Here is a 23551-nt window from a genome sequence, read left to right as displayed (position 1 = left end):
TTTGGAAATCTAATACTGCAACTCGACCGTGGTGTGAGAATTGGCCCTCGCCTTCATGTATTCTCATTATTGCGATCTATTACTTAGTATCAATGTCTGGATTCAACAGTATGATCAGGCTCCAGGCCCAAGCAATTCCTTGCCAACCCTGCGTTCCAACTCCTCAAGCATGCCAGCAATAGCTTGCCGTCGTCCCTCCGCGGGATGATCCCTAGTGCCTGACACTCCCGGCCCCTTTATCAGCACTTTATATCGACTTGTAGCACGCTCTTCGTTCTTCGGCGCAACGAGCAGCGCATGGCAGACATTTGCGCCAAAGGTAAGACTACTACCAATGGATCGCCTAGGAGGAGCAAGTGCAGTGGTGACTTTAACCGACGCTCCCGGGAAGAGGACGGCGGCGTTTGCTGGCACGATCGCGCACGGTCAGCCGTCATGTACAGCATAGTGCAGAGCGGGCAGGCGAACCGATTATCCGTTCCACCGTGTTCGACGCTGAGGTCGCATCCACGTTGATTTGCTCCGGAATCTCGACGTTGTTTTCTACCTCTACATGCGGCGCCGGTGGGGGTTTGGGCGGCTCCGGCGGCGGAACATAGCTGGGCACGTAGCTGGGCACATAACCATTGCTGATTGGAGCTGTGTTCGGTTGTGCATGCGGCTTCATCGTGTTTGGAGGCAGCTGCCGAGTCTTGTTCGGTTTCGCGGGTGGTGGATGAATGCGATTCATAGTGGCTCTTACGCGACAGTGGACAAGTTTCGATGGGCAGAAAATGGTTGCACCATCTCATGCGCTCCGTTCTTATTGAATGCGTGCCGTTTCATGTTGGGAGGAGGGTGCATTACGACCGGCGCAGTGACGTCGAATGTGAGTTATCTTGCCGGCATGTCCCTGGGCCTTTGTCGGTAGGGCTGCATCTTATTCGGCGTTTCAGCACATTTCCATGAGTGAAAACCGGGGTGCTAAATTGGGATGGCGATCGACATGGGTTTGTTGCATTGGCTGTGCCGGTCGTGGGTACTGGAGGTCGAGGTGGGATTTCTTGCGATGACGTCATTTGAAGACGGAAGGCTTCCAAGGTCCCTTGGTATTAGAATTCGACTTGGACCAGCAGCAACGCGCGTAACTCGCAATCAAGGACGGGGTTCGGTGGAAAGCAGAGTACGGTAAGCCTATATCTAAGAGCGAGAAATGATGATTAGACGAAAGCTGTTGGTCTTACCGAGTACTCCTGCATCAGTATCTGGCTAGCTTTGCAGGAATGAAAAGGGAAAGATGTAGGCAATTTTGCGACAGCCCGTCATATCCCAAACTCCATTGATCTACGCTTTCGTAGTAAGGCGTAGAGGTCTTGCGTTGCTGGAACAAGCGTTACTCCGTGTCACTTGCATGGACACAAAGTTGGCAATATGCGAGCCCTTGCCGCCATTATCCCAACTTGTAAGGACCCACGAAGAACTCCCCGCAGAGCTCCGGATTTCGCTGTCAGGAATAACAAATATGCCGATAGGCTCTTCGGTATCGCCTAGGTATGCAAAGTAAAGTGGTTTGTGTTGCAGTACTGCCAACACGACTGCCAACCCCATCCAACTGATAAAACTGGTCTTCGTGGTTTCAATGCCCTCTTGTCTGCTCTCATACTGTTGATGAGGAAGTCGCCTAGTCTAGATGTGTTCCCGTAAAGGCTCTTTTTCTTGTGGTGGTCATTTGCCTCTTAACAAGCATCGGCAATATGCATGTATCAAGCGACGTGAGAGACGTTTCTTCTTCGAAATAGTTCTCGCGTTCCCGGTATATCTTTTCGTACTGCTTTCCGGTCAAATAGATAGGGGATCCAGACAGGCGATATAGCAACCCTCGCGTTTTCAGACCGTTGAACGTCATTTCTGGATCAATACAACGACAGTGTTGTGTGAGAGAGAGCTGACATTTGGGTCCGGCAGATTCGAATTTGAACTGGTGCTGTTTTATATAATCCAGTAGCGTGCTCTGTAGATCACATCCCCCATTGTTGCGTAAAATCACACCGCTGCGTAGCAATCGGTAGAGCAGACAAGTACTTAAACCATATTTCCATGACTTGATTAAGGGAGACTCTTCCGCGGCGTCGAGGCGAATTTAGAGCTTGCTACGGTTTGCTACGATGAGGATGCGGTCCGCTTGCTTCTTGATGGAGCGGTTCATAAACTCCTCGAGAATGCTGAGATAGCCACCGTGATAGAGCGACGGCATGTCGTATAACCGTTCATGAACGAAGGCGCTGTGGCTGTATGGGCTGACACCACCTTGGCGTAGAACAGCGGCGTCCGGACGATAAAAGACCTTATTCCAGAGGTTGTATTGCTTCAGTTTTGCAACAATGTGGTTGAGATCTCGTTTGAAGGCGGCATCGTTGCGGACTGAGTAAAGCGGCTAGGCACTGAATCTTATCTTTTCGTTCTACAACAACTTCAAGCAGGCCTAAGTTAGTGTGGCACTTGCTATAAACCAGATCCATAGCTTGGACACCCAACTTTAAGCCTTCTGTCCTGTCAGATATCTGCTGGTGAATGCACTCGTAATTAATCCACAAGAGCCTTTTCCCCAAGGCTTCCGCGACTCGAATCGTCCCCTCGAAGTAGCTATCCGGAAAACGGCCATCACACGGCTTATTATCCGGCCTCTAGACACGATAGTGATATTTGGTGGGCAATGATCCTGCCCCGTTTTCCCAGGGCTAGGATACGGCAATATATTGCAGTTGCTGTGTCACTGGGCGCTTACGGGTCAGGGGCACGGTACAAAGAGGCCGGGCATCATCTTGCGGTGCAACATACGGGCGGCCTTTTGAGAGTCTACGGCGTTTTCGGTGAGGTTCAGATGTTAAGTCTTCTCCGCTAATAGTCCGGTTACCGATATCTAGGAACCGCAAGTTCTCTGCCCATCTCTCAGACCGTTCCCGCTTGACCTCGAACTTCCGCACCTCCATAAGTTGCTTGAGTAAAGCCGAGGGGCCGCCATTGTGGATCTGTAACAGAGTGAGCTTTAGGTCAGACTGGTTATCCTTGAGCGACATGGAGACGAAGCGTAGACGGTATCTTTTTTAAGTGCAGAGGGCTCTATCCAGCTGATTGACCGTTTCGCAGTGCAATGGCTTTAGATGCCACGGCGCGTCAGGCTTTTAACGCGGAGAGCAAGCGCTGCTGCCAAGACTACGCCACGATGCGTGTTGTGCGCGTTGGCACGTGATGCAAGCCGTCAGCCCTCCCAGCTGGCTAAGGTAGGAATTGTTGCGATGACACATGGCCCTGAAATTTCTAGAGGTCGCTCGGTCACTCTATAAAGGGATTGATACACGTCTCCTCGTGGCCGGTTCCTCTTCTACTAGTCAAGTCATCAATCTAGCTGCATATCGGGGAAGCTCTGCTATACGAGTACGGCGGCACAGTTGCATATCACGTGCATTTGAGGTTCCATGTCGCATACATTCGTCAGATTACAACCAAGTCCACGAAATCACAGATGCAGACAGCTCTATTCTTGCGCTTCTTTAACCTTGCCCTGCAGTGCATTCTATAAGTGTGCTGTGTGCGTTAATCGCTGGTTTGCTAGCCCTCCTCCACTGCGTTCCTGCAGTCCGGATTCTATTTATGGCCGCCTTCTCCCAGCGCCCAGCTCTTTACGCTCCGATATTGAAGACGGCACCTTGAGTTGGCTGAGAAGCGCTGGTAATTTTTCGGGTCGGTTCGCTTTGCGGATTGGCGCCAACTCTCGTATTCAGTGAGGGGTTTTCGTGATCTCTAGATTGATCGCCTTATCATGTCTGTCCAGGACTACCTCCCTTCACTTTAAGGGAACAGGTCTCGGTGCAACGTCCTTTAATCGCAGTCGTTCACTCCGATAGGAGGCTTATGTTAGGGAAGCACTGCTTATACGAACGTTGGTTCCAAGGCCAACGGGAGGCAGCAAGGCTGGATACCGGGCAACTGAATCGATCAAGTAACTCCTCCGTGCCATGGCGATGTCGCTCGTATTCGGTCTTTACGAACTGGCCTTGCAGCTTCAACCCACTTCTTGCCACATGCAAAGTCACTTGTGGCTCAATACTTCCTTGCATTTAACTCATCAGGCCCGCACGGCACGATGATGGGGCGAACGGACGGTGACCCGGGGCGGAATCCAGAGCGGGAGACACTGACCTCATTCGTATTGTAAATGAATACGAGATGCAAGACACAAGTGGCTTGTTGGCATGTTTCAACGTGCGTGTATAGCTTCATCTTCGATGGCTGCTAGCAAGTCAATATCCAAGCATAAATACCGGCATCCGGCTGAGGAAGACTTCTTTTCAGCCTGTGTCTTTACACTTCACCAGTGTTTCTGCCCCAGACTTGCATACTGCACCAAGTCCATCCCACTATTCCAGCACTTGCCTCGCATTCCACGATGGTTGCAGCACGCCCATCCAAGCTTTTCCTGCTCGCTCTGGGCCTCCTCCTCTACATCTCCACAGTCCAAGCTGCCGGCAAAATCTACAACCAATCCCCCTGGACCCTCAGATACACAACCAACCCATCTCCAAACAACGGCTGCAGCTCCTGCTGCTACTTCTGGAACTGGAACAACGCCTCCCCCCGCGGGCAGATGTGCAGCTGCACCCAGGTGAACCTCGGCTCCAAAGGGTCCAAGACCAACGCCGACGTCGACGGCTTCTGCTACGCGGACCGCGACTACTACTACCGCGGCACGCGGATTACGAGGGGCCAGTGGTCGAAGTTCGCCGATACGCAGAGCGTGAGGTGTGTGAGCAAAGGCGGAGTGCCGCGCTGCTGCGTGACTGGTGATCCGGAGTCGTATGGTTGCTGTTGGGGAGTGGCACCGGGGCCGAATGGTATCGTGTGTTGAGTTCGAGTCGGTGTGTGTGGTTTTCTTGAGCTGGTGAGAGGCGTTGAGCTGTTGCGCAGATGGCTGGGCAGAATGAGACCGAGTGGTTAAGGGGTGCATGACGGGATGCTCGGGCGGATACAAAATGGTGCAACCTTTCAAGTCTTGTCGTCTCAAACCTGGCGAAGCTCTGGAAAAAAGACTCTGCACTTTTGGTATTTGCTTTTGTGTACATGTAGTTGCCGCTGTTTTACACAACAGCTATCCTCATGGAAGGCCCCAAAGAAGTGTCATGTGGGAACTATCTCATCTGACTCGAGATCGGATATTTCGTATACATCTTCAGGCATGATCATTATCCTCCCACTCTAAAGGGATTTGATGCTGCCGTAAAAGTGCTGTTTACATCGATGTCCTGATGATGGGTGAATTCCTTGAAGCGGCACTTTCTAAGCCCTAGCTTTCTGTTCAGGCCCAAATCGAAGCTAAAGAGGACGCAAAGGCTGCATCAGAACTACACTCACACCCGCTAACATTTACAATTCCACATGCTCCACGTGCTTGTGATGACATCCCGACTTCTTCGCGGGCGCGACGTCCCTCTTGATGAACCTCTTGCGCGTGGGCGCCGGCAGAGTCTCGAACGACCTTCCATATGTCGCGATCGAGTGCGCAATAGCCTTCGTGTTGACCAAAAATGCCTGCATGTTGAGATTGTCGACGGTATCCCCTACTGCATGATAGTTCTTATCGTAAGCTACTCCAGCCTCGCCGCCGTACCATTCCGCCTCCTGCGCAGTTTTGATGTTCTCAGCACCCGTGAACAGGCCTCCCGCCGCAATACCGACGGCAAGGAAGGGGCCATAATCTGAGCGGCCGCTGAACTCCGTCGGCTGAGAGCGGAGACCCTTCTGAGCATAGAAGTCTTCGAAGAGCTTCTCCGCCTGCGCCGAACCGGGTGGGCCGCTTAGGTTGAACGCTGACCCGTCACCGTCGTAGATACCGTAGATGTAGTTTGGCGACGCAATCATATCGAAGTTGAGGTAGAGCCGGATCTTGTCAAGCTCTGCAGGCGCGGTAGTATTGACGTAGAACTCGCTTCCGAGCAGGCCAAATTCTTCCTATTTAGACTTAATAAGCAGGGCTTGATTGGTCCGGAGGGGGTTATTACCGCGGACCACCAGCCGAAGCGAATCGCGTTGTTTGTCTTATACTTGGCGAGCTGGAGGGCGACTTCTAGGATGCCGACGGTGCCGGAGCCGTCATCGTTGATGCCTGGTCCAGCATCGACGGAGTCAGAGTGTGCTCCGACCATAAGGACGTTGTTCTGATCACCGCCTTTGGTTTGGGCGATAACGTTGATCCTATCAACCACTTAGGCAGTGTTCCACGGTAATGGCTGAGTATGGTGTCTTGAACTTACGTTGTGCGGTTCTCCAGGATGGAGTTGACATTCAAGCGGCCGATCACCTCACCAGCAGCGACCAATTGTCTGATTGCCAGTCCGCTGTCCTGCGGAATGGCCGCAGTTGGGGGATACCTGCCCTCCGGACGTTCAGGCGCACCTAGGGTGCCACTGAGAGTACCATTGATATTGTTGTGGATGACAGCACCGGCAGCACCGGCGGCGCCAGCAAGGGCGGCCTTCAGTCCGAACTCACACGAACCACGGGAAATCAGCGCAATGCTGCCGGTTACTTCGGCCGGGAAATCGGTCTGCACGCGTAGAGTCAGCTATCTTCACCCTTTCAGCGATAGGCGAGATCGGGAGTCAACTTACGCGGTTGCATCCGAAGTTGTTCACAACAACTATTTTGGCCTCCGCTCTTCCGTTAGGCGCATAAGTCATCAACCTCGCGCCCTGCTCCTGGCCATTCACCACAAGCTCGGCGCTACCACCGGAATACAGCTCAACGAAGGGCTGGTATTCGACGGTGTAGTAATCATCCAGCTCCTTGATCAGGTCATAGATATACTTGGCAGTGAAGTTATGGCCAGCGCTACCAAAGACGCGGTTGCGGCCTTCGGTTGCGTAGGCGATGGCCTGAAGATTCTCGGCGTGCTTCCGGATAGCGTCCTCTTTGATGGAGGCTTGGAGTGGCTCCTGAACTAGTTGTTAGACTCTGTGCCATGCTTCTTGTTTCGAGACTTTGACATACCGATTTAACTAGGGGCTTCTCCCGGGGCCCACGCGGAGGATGGAAAGGATGCGGGAGGCGTGGGAATTGCGGCCATGACTTTGGCGGAAACCAGGGCTTAGGAAATTTGGTCTCCCCGCCTCGCCATCCTTGAGGAGACGGCGAGCTGGCTGAAGCAATTGCAGCCACTGAGGCCAGCGCGGCTGTGTATTCGACGATCTTCATGGTGAGCTGATGGACGGCGCAAGTAACCAGAAAGACAAGGTGAGCCGCTGCAGCACAGCATGCTGGGGGCTGCATCCATCCTTATATCACCGCAAGCCTGGGATGTTTGTAAACCTTGCGTAACGAAGGCACGGCAGCAGGTGAGGTCACGGCCAAATCCTCCTCGGCACGGCGTGATACGCGAGCTGGCGAGGGCGGCTCCATGTTGATTCCGGAGGAGGGTATACTGCAGTAGGCAGGTATTTGATAGGATCTACCGCTATTTCTGCAATCAGGTTTCCGTCCGCGGGAGTGGAGTTGTGGGGTCGCTTTGATCAAGTTTATATCGGAGCTTCCACCTGACATATTCGGCCAAGCGCCGGTTGGAGATCAGCAACTTGGAACTGTGGGGAAGGTGCTACGGCTTCCAAGCACCTCAAAACAGAAGGTACAACTCTCTGTACCTTGCATATCTCGTTGTCCCTGGCTGGGCCAAGCTCTCGGCCATTCAGCCGCCCGACGATAAGCGGAGTGAGCACAAGACCCTCGATTATTGAGCTTGCGGATACGGCAAGTACAAGTACCTGAGTACACGTACGTGGGTACAAGCAGTTCAGGGCCACCACAACACGATAGGCGCAGCAGTTGCATCGTCAGGGGCACAGAATATGAGCAGATGGAAACGAGACGGTTCGCAATTGTCGAATCTTCGGAGATGACGTGCGAATCAGCGAGGGGTGTTCCACAGGTATCTCTCACAGAGCGGCATACAGACAGGGCACTAAGTAGCACCAAGTATTGCTCAATAAACCGGCAGCTTGTAGCTGTTACTCTGAGTAGGTGCAACATGCTTCGAAACCCCTAATATAGAAGGTACAATGCCTGTCTGTAGTTCGTCGTGGAGATCACGGCAATCAAGTGTGCCCGACAATAGCCACGAGTGTGCCGGATTTGGTCTGAAATGCGAAGAGCGAGGTCGTGGTTTTATACTCTATGCGCGCGTACCTGCATCATGACATGATGGGCGCGGTTGGCGGTCGGCGTTCACTCACTACTAACGATCTAATACTCATATTTACTGAGGAAGCGTCCGCTTAGCCGTACCTATCAACGTTGGCAGAGAAGTTATAGAATTGAAATTGTTGCTAAAGTGAGGATTGGTTGCGAACGACTGATATAAACTCGATGGGCTCGTTCTTGCTGTCCAAACCGCCTCACCGCGGTTCGGAGCCGTCACAATACCCTCTTCTTACCTTTTTCCTTATTCTTTTTTCTTTGTACCCTCCACTTAGAGTATCTAGCCTTAGATATACGACTATTACTATTTACTCTACTAGTTTATTCGCTGTGAGCGCTGCGTTCATGTGTACTGGCTGCATCTGAGCGTGTTCACTTCTTCCATTCGTTTTTCCTTGTCCCTTCTTACGAAGCCGCAAAGGTCCTCTATTCGAGTTTGGACCACCACTTCATCTGCTATTACTTACAGCGCTTTCAGACCATTGCCACAACCGGCTTCGGCAGCAACACGACCTCGACTGGGGCCTTTGGTGCTGGCGCAAGCACTACATTCGGCAACCAGGCTCAGAACAATGGAACTGCCGCCATCCCCTTTCAGCCTCACATCGAGAAGGAATCGAGCACAGGTCAGTCATCACACCACCGGATAATCACCTCGTCAGAGTTTTCACTTCATCAACCTCACATATTTCGTCACAGAATTTTCAAAAATCCCCATCTCTATTTGCAGCTCCCGCTGCCCAAACGCGGCCGTCCACCGGCCCTACAGCCGCCCGCCGCACCTCCTCCCAAGCAAACTCTCAATCCACGCTCTCATTCCACGGCAAGCCCCTCCAAAGTCACCAAGTCCACGTCCGCAGCAGCGGCAGCGGCTAAAGGCATCAAGGGCACCGCCAACAAGACGAAGCAAGATCCCACCCTGCTCGAATCCATCGTCTCCACCAACCTCAAGGTACTGGCTATGTTGATGAGGGAGCAGGAGAAGGGAGCGCCGAGGGAGAGGGCGGAGATGGATGGGTTGATGAGTTCGAGGTTTGTGGAGACTTAAGGGGTGATGGGGGTTTTCTCTATCGAGGGCGGAGGCAACGCCCTTCGCCAATGCGAATCTGCAGCCAAGAAATAGAAGCAGCTGCATGGAACCTCCAAGCATCTGCTCGGAAGCGGGAGGCGGAAGCGCTAGAGATAGAATGGACCATCGCGGATATGTAGCGGCTAAAGAAGAAACGCACGATGTGACTAGAATAGTACGAAGTTTAAGAGAGCATAAATCTCGACTAACTGACTGTGTGGGATATGTAGGTCACTCTTTATAACGAACTGCTGGGAGGATAAGTCGAGTGACTGGAAGGCAACTAGTAAGAAAGCTTCTTTCTATAGCCTTGTTGCTCTGGCGGTATCTTATGCCCGACCCGTGCAGCGTGTGGCTTACAGGTGTGGTACATTCTGCGGCAGGCACTGTCTGCCGTCGAGCAGCATGTGCTTGGTTGAGCAGCATATAGAAGCTGAATCGGCTTTCTATTGTTCTGAGCCTGATTGCCAAAGGTAGTGTTCGCACCAGCTCCGAACGCTCCAGTTGTGTTGGCTGCGTGTCTTGGCAGGAACCGCGTCGATTGAGCTCGGGCCCAGTTCTCTGCAAGCCTCAGAAATTTGGCAGAGCCGCAACACTCCCATACGAACACTTGTTAAACGCGCCAGCTAAAGGCACTCCTCGCCTTTGAGCTCTCTCGCCCCGCTCGAGTCCGGATGCAAGCCATAGCACGACGGACTCTATGGTCTGCCTGTAGATTCCCCGCTAGGAAAGTCGCAGGCCGTCGGTATCCTTCCCGAGCGCGCTCCTTCCACAACTCTTCCAAGCTCTCACGGCCTTCGGACGGCCCGAACAGTCCTTCTAACTCACCTGGTTCCGCACTCGATCACGATGCGCGCAACGAACGAGGAACTTCTGCGCCGAAGTCGCAAGAAGCCGATACTAAGCCAGGAGTCGCAGAGGATGATAGCACGGCGGCAGTTGCGGACAAGCTTCAGAAGGCAAAGGATGGCCCGAACTTCTATGGATCGGCCTTGAACAGGTCGATGCGGAATAGAAAGCCGAAGCAGGTTGACCCGATACGAATACCGGATTGGTTCCTCCACCGCCATATCCGCTTACAGGAAGAACTTCAAGAAGCGCATTCTAAAGACTCCTCGTACGACCCGTTCACCTATGTAATCAGAAGCAAGGCGACCAGGGAGCCTTTCGTGAGCTTGCCGCTCGGCACAAGTGGGCTCAAGCACCTCATCTCTAGTTATACCCAGGAAGCTTCCAACTCCGGGGGAGCCTCTATCGCTGGTAGCGCAACCAACGTGAGCGGCCCTGAGCGGGAGTTACTTGAAAAGCTTATATCGTCAATCAACAAGAGACTTGGTATACTTGAAAAGGAGATAGGAGGAAGGGATGCTCGTTCGAAAGAGTTCATGACCGAGGGAGGAGACCCCGAAGGGAAGGCTGAAAAAGACACGAACAGACGAACTCCTCCTGAAACCTCCGACCTGCCCATGTATGTCCTCGCTGAGTTTCAGGCCGCGATTGCAGCAGGTTTTGCGACAGCTCGGCCGGAGCTGGGTCGTATTTTGGCAGCTGGGAAGACCAACGTCTCCTTGTTCTGTCCTTCCAATGGGGGCATAAAAGCTTTAGATGCAATTGTTCAACGGACTGCTTCTACCCTTGGGGCTGATGTTTTGCAACTGAATGCGCAGATTCTCACACGCCTGATCGAAGACTGCTATCCTGCCGGATCAGATCCAGCAATACGGTCCTTTCGGAACCTGAGCTATGAGACATACCAGGCAAGGTCTGAAGCGCAAGAGTTAGAACAGGGAGTCGAGGAAGCTGAGGAGGACGAGCAGGACGACGAAGCAGAAGACGTTTCTACGGCCAGCTTTCCAGCGCGAGAGACTCCACGGGGCAAATCCCGCAACGCCCGCGCCCAGGCCTTTGCAGGGCGGAGCTTAACAGACCTGTTCTCCAATATGAAGAACATGATGCCTCTAATCAAAGTGGTCAGCCTCGAGCCAGAAGGAACAGATTCGCTGGGCCAAGGCCAATATCCTGAACAGCGGTATCAGTCGCAGTCCGCAAACGCTTTACAGCCAGGAGAAATAGAGCTTTTGACTTTGCTTGAGGCGCTTCTCGACACGGACGCAGCGAAGCGAAGCTCCGCGTTAGAGCAGCGAGTCACCGAGAATAGCTCTGCTCCTGCGGGTGAAGGTGCGCATAATGCATCCAACACAACAGCGTCCCCTTCTTTCGGAGAGCCTGAGCCTGCTCCGAAAGTAGTGCCACAACCAGTCAGCTCGGAAGCCTTGTCAGACGAGATAGATTTCCCGAGCCTCAATGACGGTGATTCGGGTGTCATTCACAGTATCCGCTTCAACCCAACCGCAGTTGGAGCGCGGCAAGTGCACTCTGCTCCATCACAGCGGAGGCTCATCGTCCACATTCAAGACTTTAAGGAGCTCAACGCGACTAGACACGGCTCCCAGGTAGTGCAGAGACTACTCCAAGTCGTCCGAGAAAGACGTCGAGGCGGACAGCAGGTGATGGTTGTGGGTACAACGTCTGCAGAACATCTATTACCTGATTCTTCTGCAGCGACAGCTCTCAAGGGGCTGCAGTCGGACTTTTCGGAACGTTTGTTTAGGACCATTGTGGTGCCTCTAGGCGCTGATCGCGCTTCACCCGATGAGCCCAAGGCTTCCAAAAATCCCACACTGGACTCCGAGGAGTCTCTGGATCCGTGGGAGCGGGCGGAGCAAGAACGGACTCAGGAAATCAATATTGGCAACATACAAGACATGATTAGACGACTTTGTCCGGCTGGCTCCCCATTGACCGATTCTGCCCAGCCTTTACGCATACCAGCATACCTCGATGCGAGTCAATCTCCGCTGAAGAAGCGGATCCTCTCGTTTGACGAAGTACATCGCATCGTGATAACAGCCCTCGGGCTAAGAATCGTGCACACCGACAGCAGCGAGCTCGAGCCGATCCATCTCGCTTTGGCCATGACAGTGTTATCCAGAAGCGACGCCATCAAATCCGCCTGGCTCACGACCAAAATGTCCCTCGATGACGACCCCAAAGGTGCCGTCTACAAAGACCCCACCACCCCAAAACAATCCAAATCCTCCAAAGCAGCCGCCGACCGCCTCGACGCGATCCGGCGCAGCGCCACCAAATACGAAAAGCGGCTCCTCAGCGGCGTCATCAACCCGTCCTCGATCTCCACCACCTTCTCCACCGTCCACGCGCCCGCAACCACAATCGAAGCTCTCAAATCCCTAACCTCACTCTCTCTCATCCGCCCGGACGCCTTCAAATACGGCGTCCTCGCCACTGACAAGATCCCCGGCCTGCTCCTCTACGGCCCCCCCGGCACAGGCAAGACGCTGCTCGCCAAAGCCGTCGCGAAGGAGAGCGGCGCAACCGTGCTCGAGGTCGCGGGCGCAGAGGTGTACGACATGTACGTCGGCGAAGGCGAGAAGAACGTCCGCGCCATTTTTTCCCTAGCGCGGAAACTCAGCCCATGCGTCGTGTTCATCGACGAGGCGGATGCGATTTTCGGCTCACGGGGCGGGCCGGGGAATCGGACGTCGCATCGGGAGATCATTAATCAGTTCCTGAAGGAGTGGGATGGCATGAATGATCTTAGTGTGTTCATTATGGTGGCGACGAATCGGCCGTTTGATCTGGATGATGCGGTACTGAGGCGCTTGCCGAGGAGGCTATTGGTGGATTTGCCGGTTGAGAAGGATAGGGAGGCGATTTTAAAGATCCATCTTAAGGATGAGGTCGTGGATGGGGATGTGGATGTTGGGGAGCTAGCGAGGCAGACGCCGTTGTATTCGGGGAGCGACTTGAAGAATTTGGCTGTTGCGGCCGCGTTGGCTTGTGTGAGGGAGGAGATGGAGACGGTTGCTGGGGCGTCCTTGGAAGCTGAAGAGATTGATGGAAAGAAGTATCCGGAGAAACGGACGCTGATGAAGAGGCATTTCGACAAGGCGTTGCAGGAGATTAGCGCGAGTATCAGTGAGGATATGGGCAGCTTGAGTGCGATCAGGAAGTTTGACGAGCAGTTTGGGGATCGGAAAGGGAGGAGGAAGAAGGGTGGATGGGGTTTCGGAACGGGAATGGAGGATAGAAGAGAAGAAGCGGCGAGGGTTAGGGTGTAGTGAGCCTTGCTGTGGCGTGCGCCTGTTGTGTATAGTGTACAGTATTCCACGTTGACTCCTTTGATTTGGAGTTCGTGATAAATGTATATCCGACAGGGTAATCTCCGACGCCCGAGTTGGTCTTAGATTCTACCCGGTATGCGAAAAACTGAATAATGTGGAAACGCATTCCCGTGCTTTATACGACATCTTCTCAAACAATGAAAAAAGGCCCCATGACATCACCCCCGTCAGTTGTGCTATGTTCTCCCTCAAATATTTGCGGGTGTTCCTTGCGCTGATGCTTGTCGAGGTCACGGCGCCTAAAGTAGCCCTTACTCTTTACGCGATTGCAACCCGGTATCAGGCAGGGAAAATCAGACTCGTCGTGAACCTTCCGCATATGCGTGGTATACTCGGAAGCTTCGAGATCGTCATTCCCTGAACAGTCTTTGTGTCCGCAAGACCTCCGATACGCAACCTGGGTCTCTTTTTCGCCGATGTGGTGATAATGACGTAAATGCCGTTTAAGATAGTCCTTCCGCTTAAACCCCTTCATACCGCGGTGTTTCTTACAGTGGGGACACGGAAAGCGTGGAGTTTCGCGTAAGTGGTTTGTCTCATGGCGTTCGTACACATCGTGCCTAGAGAAGGTTGATGTACATCCCGTCTCTGAGCATGCATACGCTGCGTGGGCCTCGGTCCGCGCATGCTCGTCTAATTCTGAGGCGGCGGGGAACTTCGCTTGACATTGATAACAAGTAAACATGACGTGCCCTGTCTTGTGATTCAGAGAACGAGCGTCCGTAATGAGCGAGTCCTCGCCATTCTCGTCATCCGAGACGTTAGTCCAGCTCGGCTCCATGGTTGTAGTTGGGTTATGTAAAGATCCATCTTCACCTTCAACGGAGTCATAGTAGAGGTCGTCTTGCTTCAGCATTGCTTCGTAGGAGGAGGCCGCTGACGTGAGCGCGCCAGAGCCTTCTCCAACGAAGTGAGCAGACTCGGGCAGATGTTCTGTAAAGCCGTCGCCCACATTGCCCCATCCGTATACTGACCATTCGTAAGTCGGATCCAAGGCACCAGAAGCACCGCTGGTTACCGAATATTTCTGCGACTCCAAAGACCCATCCTCGGAACCGACTTCGGAGTCCGTACCACGGGGCAGTGCTGCAAGCGATATCTCCTCCATGTGCCTTGCGAGGTGGGTAGAGATTGCGCCTCTACCTGTCGTATGTACTTGTGGGCAGAGTACACATTCAAAAGGCGCATCTGTCGACACGAGACTATGCTCCAGACGTAGATGATCCACCCACAGCTCGCGATTTTCGAATGGAGTCACGTTGTAAGCGCAGCGAGGATAGAAACAGACGTAGGGTTTTAGATCCTGGTAGATGTGTTTCCTAGCGTTGTCAGATCGTCCGTAGTGCGATACGAATTGTATTACCCACTTCCAATCTCTCTTGTTCGTCACTCGAATCATCCTTCCACAGGCATCGCATTCGAAGGGCATTCCTCGTCTGGCCTCATCCGGCAGGGCCGGGATATCCGGACGATCTCCGTCTGCCAAGCTGGAGAAATAGGAGGTCATGCTTGGAGCATAGTCTGTTTTAGTAGGCAAAGAACTACCAAGGCCCGAGTCTTGAAACCGTGATGCTGTCACCTCCGATAAAGCCTTTCCAGCTACAAGGAAATCCTCAGCAGATGCGTCCCCAGGAAATTTCGAATCTTGTACGTTTGCAGACCTCTCAGCTGAGATACGTTTGTAGCGTTCCCAGTTGGATCTGCCAAGTTGGTCCACGATGTCTGCAGCTGCTTCCAGAAAGCGCTCGCGGATAAGGTCTGCATAATATTGATGTGCGTCTTTGCTGTGGAAAACCATATTAACCGGGGCACCATGAGGGTCTGTATAATCCATGGCTGGGCACGCTAGTGAGGGGCTCATGTCGACAAGACATTGTGTGTACGTGTCAAGGTCTTCCAAGATGTCCTTCACATCAAGCCTGGTGGGATCAAAGTCAGTATCACTGCCGCCGTCACCGGATGATGAGGTTGATCCGTTGTCATCGTCATCCGCAATAGTATATTGGGACTCCTCAATCAGTTTCAGGATGTCGGTCTTGGCACATAGACTCTGCGCTTCAGCTATGGACACGGCTCGGGTTGAGAGTCCTATCCAAGCGGTCAGTAAAGTAGCTTCTGAAGTGATCAAGGGCAGTATAACTACTTCGAGAAAGGATTTCCCCGATTGCAATCAAGTACTCTAGTACGGTTTGCCGGAGTCCCTTGCTACATTGAAGGATAGCGTCGAGTTGGCCGTCAGAAGCGCCATGATCATTACCCCACAGACAAAGTCGTTGGATGTATCGTCTTAGGCTAATCTGCTCATGTGAGGAGAAAGTGGATTGCTTCTGTGCTGCTGATGCCAGAAGCTTGCCAAGTTGGATGCAACCCCCATACAAACGCCCCGCTGCTCCCAGCTCGGCTGGTGAAGATGAGAGTGGGGTCTTTTTTTGCCATTGCTTAATGAACAGTTGCGTCTTCTCGTTTTGAACAGCGTCTAGTGCCATATCGCGGTGAGTAGGTGGACAAGCAGAGATGTCACGCGTGGTGTACGCAGCTCGTGCTTGTGTTGTAGCAACAATGAACGACGTGTGAATTTTGGAAAACGACGAGAAGAAACAAAGATGACGACGAACTTTACACCATCCGGTGAAGAAGGCTATGCCTGGGCTGTGCTTGCACTACGCATGAGATCAAGGCTGCGGCGAGGGCTGTGCTCCTCCACGGTCGATGCAAGTGCGAGGCCGTAAATATCCATCGAAAACCAACTACGCCTCAGATTGACTTCAAATCAGCAACCTTTCTTACCGCTACAAAACGCTTGCCGCTATATCTGCTTGACGTTTCTATATATCGAGTTTAGTGTAATGGCTGGTGTTGAGATTGCGGGCCTCGCTGTGGGCGTGCTGCCGGTTATCGTTCTTACCGCAGAGGCCTACCGAACCACTTACGACAAAATCCGGACCTTCCGTGACTGGTCCAGAGAGGTAGAGAGACTGCAAGCTCGGCTAAATGCGCAGAAGCACTTCTTTTTCAATGAGTGTCAATTACTCCTGCGGCTGGTGGTTCATAGTGATCGCAGTCAGGCGATGCTCGAAGACCTTGGTGACATACTGTGGAAGGACCAAGAGCTCAACAATCGGATGCACAGGTGTTTGGACACGAATGTTGATTTGTGCCGGAGCTTGATAAACGAGGCATTGAAAGTGCTGCAAGAGCTTGACACCGATCTGGATTGTTTCAATGAAGTGACAGCACGTCGGCTCAGGGTTAGTTGGCGCGTTCCCTCACCGAGACGTGCACCTCCTGGTAAAACTGCTTACGTACATTCAGGACGAGTCTATAAAGAAGACAATCCGGCGCATCCGGCACTCCGTCACCGTCACATTTCAGAAATCGAGATACGAACGGAGGCTATCCTGTTTACGAGAATACAATGACGATCTCGGGACGCTGCGTGAGCAGCTGGGAGCCATCAAGCGACCACCATCATGCTCTAACATCTCATGCATCGCTAAGAGATCGTCGATACCCCCGCGATTTAGTGATATGCAACACGCTTCACAGAAGCTACACGAAGCTCTGACGAGTTCTTGGTGTTGTGCCGATGCTGAGCATTCCGGACACTGTGCCAGACTCTGCCTCGATGTAGAAGTAACGGACGGTGTACGGTTTGATCTAGCCATCTCGTATCACCGTAACTATACAGTGGAGCTCTCCACGTATGTTATCAGGTTCTTTCAACGCTGTGATCATCCGCTAATGCATCCAACGCCAGTACTCCAGATGACGCTCCGACATGGCTTTACGTGAGGTCAACGACCGTTGACGCTACTACAACGAACCTTCTAAATGGCGAGAAACTACCTCGCATAGGCACTGCAAAGGTGTCTGCGGACTCAAATTCTATTAACGCATCCAAACGTGCCCGAAGCGACTCAACACCAGATCTTACGAGTAACCCTTTTAGGAAGATTGTTAAGAAAAGAAGGGTCCGTTTCGCAGATGACGACGTGCCGCTCGAAGTTACTATGTTCAACCTTTACCGAGCTAAGAATATGTGCAGTTTGCTGAAGCGGAACCTCTGTATACAAGATGCAGGTCCGGTCGAGCGATGCATCGGCTATCTGGAAAGTCCAAATTTCTACAAGCACACGATCTATGCTTCGGACCCAAAGTCACCAAGGAACAATCAAGCACAGATTCGGTCTTCTATAGAGACCATCACGCTGGACCTTCTGTTGCACAAGTCTATGCAGGACGAATTGACGCTCGTTGATCAGCTTAAGCTCGCCCACCGAATTGCCACAGCTATACTGCAGTTTCATTCCACGCCCTGGTTGAGCGATAGATGGCATCTCCAAGACTTGTCGCTGTTTGGCACTCGAGACGAAGTCACACAAGACGCCTTACGTACCCTTCACCTCAGAAGTACTTTTCCTGATGGTAGCTCTCGGGCTTCCGCTGCACCCATTGAGCAGATGGATATTTCGAAGCCGGAGGTGGACGCAGTTATCTCCGCTCAGGAAGCGCAGCTGCGGTACGGGATCAGCAACATGGCTTTGTTCTGCCTAGGCGTCGCGCTTCTGGAACTCGGACATTGGAGAACGCTGCAAGATCTCCGGCGCGCCGGAGATGTCGACGATATCGTCACCGCTCGAAGGCTTGCAGCCAGCGGTCGTCCTCCTTTGGGGTCAACCAAATTCCAGCGCATTGTTCGGAAATGTCTGCAGTGTGACTTCGGCTTTGGGGATGATCTAAGTAAGACGGAGCTGCAGAGCGCAGTATACAGTGATGTTGTTTGCGAGCTCGAAGCGATGGTTAGCGTCATGACCATATGATTTTCATCATCAATATCTCAAGACAAGGGGCGACAGATTGCAGCTGGCGGCGTCATTGCTTGCATAGCTAGGAGAAACATTCTCACTTATCTTCAAAAGGCTACAATCTTGCTTGCTAATGGGCCCATAGCAATTTATGATCATGTGAGTGTAGCGCGGCATAACAGTCCTTGCAATCTACACTTGTCAAGATCACACACTTTCTCTCCGCCTTCTAAACATGAGACTAGCCTCTCTATGCGCCGCCAGAGCAGTAAGAGATAGACATGCATTGTGCTCTTGGAGAACTACACGTCCAACAAACATGAAGTTTCGTATGTCATCGTGATCAGTTCGCTCCATCGACGCACCAGGCCCTAAAACCTTTGAGCGCAAATCGTAATGTATACAAATCTTGTCACAGCTCTTCTTCACCCCGCCGTTGTACATTCCTGTTTCGCACCGCTTGTGATAGGTGACCGCACCAATGGATCAGAATCGGCGCCGTAGATACGAGCTTAGACCCTCCCAACCACCAGCATCAATCATGTACGGATCTTCCAGTGCTGGAGTAGCATCAAAGCCGCGTGAGGCTGCATTGGTATCTAGCTAGCTAGCTCCGAGCCTTCTCCCCATCTATCCCCCAAGCAACACGAACCCTCAAAACTCCACACAACCATCTTCGCCCTTCCCGCCAACCCTTACACCTCTCCCGGCCTCAAAGCCCTCGCACTCCTCGGGAAGACCCTCTTGTACAACGACATACCAATCGAGTCCATCGGGTTGATCCTCCCATCAAACGTAGCCTTGAAATACCCATGCGTGCCCAAGCTTTCCTTAATGAATCCGCTTCTCCCACGCTTGGTCCACAGCTGCAACGCTTTAAACCACTGCACGTCCTCCGCGTTGAAGAACATGTACCGCACGGTGACGAGCTTCTTATGGATCTTGTACGGATGGCCTGTCAGGATTATGCGCTTGGCTATGACGCGGGATTGGGATGGTGGGAGGGACGTGCCGGTGGCGATGAGCGCGAGTGAGGGTTTGGAGGCTGCTGGTGCTGTGTCTTCTACGTTCATGCTGTCTTCTGGAGCCACGGCCTCGGAGTCTTCCGTGGAAGGCGTGGACCGCTTGAAAAACAGCGCGGGCACAGAACCCCAGGTCAGCGGCGCCGTGAAGGACGCTACGGCGCTTCGGCCGGGGTGGAGATATCGGTCGAACTTGTGAACGTCGTTGGGTGTGTTGCCTGCTTGCGAGAAGACTGGGTTGATAACAAACCGACGTGGGCCGCAGACCATGATCAGCTCCTCCTTAGACTTGATGGGCTTTTCAACATCTGAGTTGAGAGTTATTGAGAAGTTGACGGCTGTGCGCTTGTGCTCGTGACGGAGTAAAGAGAAGAGCGCAAGGGGTTGCGCTGGGTCGTAGGTTTGCTGCATGGAAAGCGGTACGCCACGAAGGTGAACGTTCACGCGCGTACCGGCTGGGACACCGCCGACCAGGGCTTCGTCAACGGCCTTCCGCTTCGCTCGCCCGTAGTTCGCTACGGATAGTAGGCGCCGAAATTCTGCTGGCTCGTAGGGTGCATCTTCCTCGATTTCCCAGGCACTTGTGCGTAAGCTCTTGAGTCCCCTGTAGCGAGCATATCGTTCTATGAGCCGTGTTAGCGATACGATATCTAAACCGTTTGACTGATGATTTAGCAACACTAACCTCTCGCCAGAACGTTTGGATGAAGCTCGACCTCATCCGGAAACTCCAGGTCTTCTTTGGCATCGTTCCTACGTTGAGACCGAAACGCGGCGAGCTGTTCCGCTTCCTCATCAGGAGATGCATCCGGAAACATCTCTGATTGAGGATACTCCGATGGGCCGGCTTCCGTTGGTTCTCGCATCAAATCGTCTTCGTCCAGAGCTCCGGTACCGTCTGCTGGCTGGATTGGCCCACCCATATCGACGTCAGCGTCCTCTTCTACACCCTCAACGTCGGAGTCGGAGTCCGATACATCCTCCAGGTACCAAGCTGACTGATATTTTGACGTTCCCTTGGGCAGTCGCTTCGTCCTTTTCGGCTCGTGATCTTCTTCCTCAGAGAAGTAATGATGATCGTCTAGGAGAACGCCTTTTCGCTCCGAGGGGGCAACTGAAACTGGGTACTCGTCCACGTCTTCCATAGCCACCTCTTCAGGAGCAAGCTCGTTCAAGTCGTCTTGATCTTCCGTCGGCTGCTCAAGGATCTGGCCCTGGCCCTCGGCGTCTACCGCCATGGTATCCCCTCTTCTCTTCTTATGTGACTCCAGCGGTGCCGCCGTAATCTTGTAAATCTGGAAAGCTCCATAGTCCCCAAATTGTACCAGCCTGTTCGCATTGAGTCCCTTCCCTCTGACCACTCCCGTGAGCACCGCCTCCCCAACCGCATCCTCCTCTGCCATTGCGTTCTTTCCGGATGGCCACCGAACTTCTTCTACCATCATCCAGCTTCTATCTTCTCGCCACCTTATCCCTTTCGGCGTCGTCGTACATAGTGATCTAATAAGATTCGCGCATTCTTGTCTCGAATCTAGGCTGAACACCTTTTCTTGAGTCGGGAAGAAGTGTGTGATGCTAGCAACCGGTTAGCGATCGCCAGAAGTACAAGGGTGTCACAAACCTACAAGCTCTTGAGCGAAGTCGCCACCTGCGGCCTGCGTTTCGGTGGCTCTATCTTGTCCAGCCCTTGCACTACTGTGAAGACAGTCGAGATACCTTGACTCTCCACACTCCTAAGGATCAGCTCGCCGAGCTCATCCACTTCCTGTTCGGCTGAGAGAACACTGCATGGCGGTCAGCGGCCAACTACAAACCCCTTTGAGGCGCTCTTGCAGCCGCAGGACTCACAAGAGGACGTAATCAGCTGCCCTACACGCGTCCAGCGCAGCCATAAGATCCCTCCTGACCGGCACATATCCAATGTTCTGCTTGAACCTCCCGAGACCCACGCGAAGCCATCCCTGTTCTGGAACCTCGTCTTCCACATCCACACTCGTGTTCAGACTCTCTATAGCCGCCGAAGCCGAGACGTCCTCACATAAGGGCACCACAGCCACGATCCTCGGCGCACCATCTTTGCCCCCAAATAGGCCTGTCGCTTTCTCATGCTGCTCGTGATTCAGCAGCCGCTTCTGCTTCGCCTGGTTCCGCCGGTCGAACTTGGACATGACTTGTTGGTGGGGCGTCTTACGGGAGCCTCTTTCGCGGGTTTCGATCTTGCCTAGCCAACGCATTAGCCAAGGTATACAGAGGCTGCATGGAAAGCGCCATGATTACCCTTTGATATCTCCTTCAGCGTGCTCTTCGATGCGTGGCGTGACTTGAATGGCTTGTGAGATACTTTGTTTGTGCTGCGGTGGTGATGCTCGGCAATGGGTGCCATGGTGCCGCTACCGCCGGCCTTGAAACGAAATGGTATTGCCGCCAGCGTGAGTTCGTATTAATGTTCGTATGGGTACGTTCGGGTGCTGGCGGCGATGGTGTGGGACGTCAAAAATTCAAGGCTTATCGATACTGAGTGAAATCTTGGCGCCAAGTTTCCACAAACTATTCGCCTGTGGAAGGATGTCCCAATTCTCTAGTGCTTCACCCGTCGATTGTAACCAGAGCCATGGCGACTACATGCACAGAAGATGGTGGGAGACGGTTGCATCTGGGGAGAAGCGACCATGGCTGTCATGCTCATTCTATGTCACTGCCTTGATGACGGATTGATCTATGATTAAAATATCGCAAACCATTGTTCGAGCGCTAAAGTATAACGTTCAAGCTGTTTCACGGTTGGGAATCTAAGCAACTGTGCACTCTGGTTGCAAGTTGAGTTTTGAGTTCCAAGCTTCTATGGCGAACCTAGTCGCTAGCATCGCCCAGACTTCCAAACCATGGATTCTACTGTCAGAGCGGAATGAGAAAGTAAGTTCGCATGATGTGCGTCCTCAGTTTGCATACGAGAGAAATGCATAAGTATTCGCATTTCCTGCTCGGTTTCAACTCCAATCCGCACTATACATCGCACGATTGCTATCAAGCACTACTTGCACTGCATCCTCAGCTACTTCTATCCACCATCAACTACCCAAAGTCCTCCCTATCTATCAACCTCTACTCCAACCACCCCCACCTCAGCTACTCTTCCTAAGATCAATCACAATCCAACACAACAACCACTCACCACTAGCATGTCTGCTGCAAACTTCCCCTCCGTTCGCCAGGTCGAGGAGTTCATCGCCAGGAGCATAGAGGTTCCTGGCTCTAGCATGCACGCCTTGCCGACGCATGGCGGAACGCATGAGTCCATCTCCGCCGCAAAAACCACCAGCGGAACCGGCACCGCCGATGGACGGAAGGCCGATCACCACGAGAAATGGGGCTCCCGGCTGCTCTTCGACAACCTCACGGAGGCAAACCAGAAGCTGGAGCGGCAAAACAAAGAGTATGCGAGAGCCAACCAGGAGCTTCGCAGACTTGTCGGACAGCTTCTGGCCGAGAGGAACCAGGCCCAAGCTGCCATCGCGAGCCTCCAGCAAATTGGGGGCAACTGCATCGAGGTGGCGAGGCGCTTCAAGACCCAGGAGCAGGAGCTCAAGCTCCTCCGCGCGGAGTGCGCGGATAACGATGCGGTGAATAAGTCGCTCGAGGACTGCAACCTTGAACTGTGCGAAACCTACCGGCAACTTAAGCAGCAGCTCGTTACGCGAGAAGTCGAGGTGGAGATGCTGCTGACTACCAATGCCCGGATCGCCAGCAGCGCTTTCGGGATGAATGTCACCTTCGCACAAATGCAGAGTTCATCCGAGGCGGTGGATACGAGGGCCAATCATCTGCAGGGGTGTGTTGCTGGCCTCGAGCGCGCGAGGAAGCTGGACCAGATAAGGCTTCGAGCTGTTGAAGCAGTTGCGAGCCAGGCCTTCGCCCGTAACAAGATCCTGAACGCACAGCTGCAGGAGCTTACTGATGACCAGGCTGCACGCAAAGACTCCTGCGGAGAGGGTTTCTCAGTCGTGTCGCATCCTCAAGACGTCGACTCTTCCGATGAGTTCACCTTGGTGGATAGGGATGAAAGTGATTCTGGGAATGAATACTGTGGTATGTGTATTGGGTGAAGTTTTCTTAGTAGAGGTTGAATGTACATAGTAGTGGAGCTAGAACTCTTTTATCCCGCAAAGATCACCGCGTCTATTCAAACCTAACACTTGCATATAAAATTGAATATTGAAGAGTTCCACA

At 52.9% G+C, this 23551-nt stretch overlaps 9 protein-coding genes across 9 annotated transcripts; 5 read left to right on the top strand and 4 right to left on the bottom strand.

The window, feature by feature from the left end:
- Nucleotides 1-114: 114 nt before the first annotated feature.
- W97_03822 (uncharacterized protein) lies at nucleotides 115-730 on the bottom strand (the record flags this gene model as incomplete). The annotated part of the gene is made up of 2 exons (XM_007781716.1): nucleotides 115-407; nucleotides 469-730. 2 exons carry the CDS (start codon nucleotides 728-730, stop codon nucleotides 115-117), a joined length of 555 nt encoding a protein of 184 aa, XP_007779906.1.
- Nucleotides 731-4426: 3696 nt separating this feature from the next.
- W97_03821 (uncharacterized protein) lies at nucleotides 4427-4885 on the top strand (the record flags this gene model as incomplete). The annotated part of the gene is made up of 1 exon (XM_007781715.1): nucleotides 4427-4885. One exon carries the CDS (start codon nucleotides 4427-4429, stop codon nucleotides 4883-4885), a length of 459 nt encoding a protein of 152 aa, XP_007779905.1.
- A 515-nt stretch (nucleotides 4886-5400) lies between these two features.
- W97_03820 (uncharacterized protein) lies at nucleotides 5401-7227 on the bottom strand (the record flags this gene model as incomplete). The annotated part of the gene is made up of 5 exons (XM_007781714.1): nucleotides 5401-5985; nucleotides 6036-6228; nucleotides 6288-6580; nucleotides 6645-6968; nucleotides 7024-7227. 5 exons carry the CDS (start codon nucleotides 7225-7227, stop codon nucleotides 5401-5403), a joined length of 1599 nt encoding a protein of 532 aa, XP_007779904.1.
- Nucleotides 7228-8795: 1568 nt separating this feature from the next.
- On the top strand, nucleotides 8796-9271 carry W97_03819 (uncharacterized protein; the record flags this gene model as incomplete). Its single annotated transcript, XM_007781713.1, has 2 exons — nucleotides 8796-8849; nucleotides 8954-9271. 2 exons carry the CDS (start codon nucleotides 8796-8798, stop codon nucleotides 9269-9271), a joined length of 372 nt encoding a protein of 123 aa, XP_007779903.1.
- Nucleotides 9272-9966: 695 nt separating this feature from the next.
- W97_03818 (uncharacterized protein) lies at nucleotides 9967-13434 on the top strand (the record flags this gene model as incomplete). The annotated part of the gene is made up of 1 exon (XM_007781712.1): nucleotides 9967-13434. One exon carries the CDS (start codon nucleotides 9967-9969, stop codon nucleotides 13432-13434), a length of 3468 nt encoding a protein of 1155 aa, XP_007779902.1.
- A 193-nt stretch (nucleotides 13435-13627) lies between these two features.
- W97_03817 (uncharacterized protein) lies at nucleotides 13628-15295 on the bottom strand (the record flags this gene model as incomplete). Its single annotated transcript, XM_007781711.1, has 1 exon — nucleotides 13628-15295. The coding sequence occupies one exon, from the start codon at nucleotides 15293-15295 to the stop codon at nucleotides 13628-13630; it is 1668 nt and encodes a 555-aa protein (XP_007779901.1).
- A 1048-nt stretch (nucleotides 15296-16343) lies between these two features.
- On the top strand, nucleotides 16344-18317 carry W97_03816 (uncharacterized protein; the record flags this gene model as incomplete). Its single annotated transcript, XM_007781710.1, has 3 exons — nucleotides 16344-16745; nucleotides 16810-17198; nucleotides 17255-18317. 3 exons carry the CDS (start codon nucleotides 16344-16346, stop codon nucleotides 18315-18317), a joined length of 1854 nt encoding a protein of 617 aa, XP_007779900.1.
- A 680-nt stretch (nucleotides 18318-18997) lies between these two features.
- On the bottom strand, nucleotides 18998-21707 carry W97_03815 (uncharacterized protein; the record flags this gene model as incomplete). Its single annotated transcript, XM_007781709.1, has 5 exons — nucleotides 18998-19947; nucleotides 20010-20899; nucleotides 20950-21108; nucleotides 21173-21545; nucleotides 21602-21707. 5 exons carry the CDS (start codon nucleotides 21705-21707, stop codon nucleotides 18998-19000), a joined length of 2478 nt encoding a protein of 825 aa, XP_007779899.1.
- A 796-nt stretch (nucleotides 21708-22503) lies between these two features.
- On the top strand, nucleotides 22504-23427 carry W97_03814 (uncharacterized protein; the record flags this gene model as incomplete). The annotated part of the gene is made up of 1 exon (XM_007781708.1): nucleotides 22504-23427. The coding sequence occupies one exon, from the start codon at nucleotides 22504-22506 to the stop codon at nucleotides 23425-23427; it is 924 nt and encodes a 307-aa protein (XP_007779898.1).
- Nucleotides 23428-23551: the final 124 nt, after the last annotated feature.

This window comes from Coniosporium apollinis, assembly GCF_000281105.1.
Source record: "Coniosporium apollinis CBS 100218 chromosome Unknown supercont1.16, whole genome shotgun sequence".
NCBI classification, from domain to species: Eukaryota; Fungi; Ascomycota; class Dothideomycetes; genus Coniosporium; species Coniosporium apollinis.
Note: the sequence above shows the minus strand (reverse complement) of the source record. Positions and strands in the feature narration are given on the sequence as shown.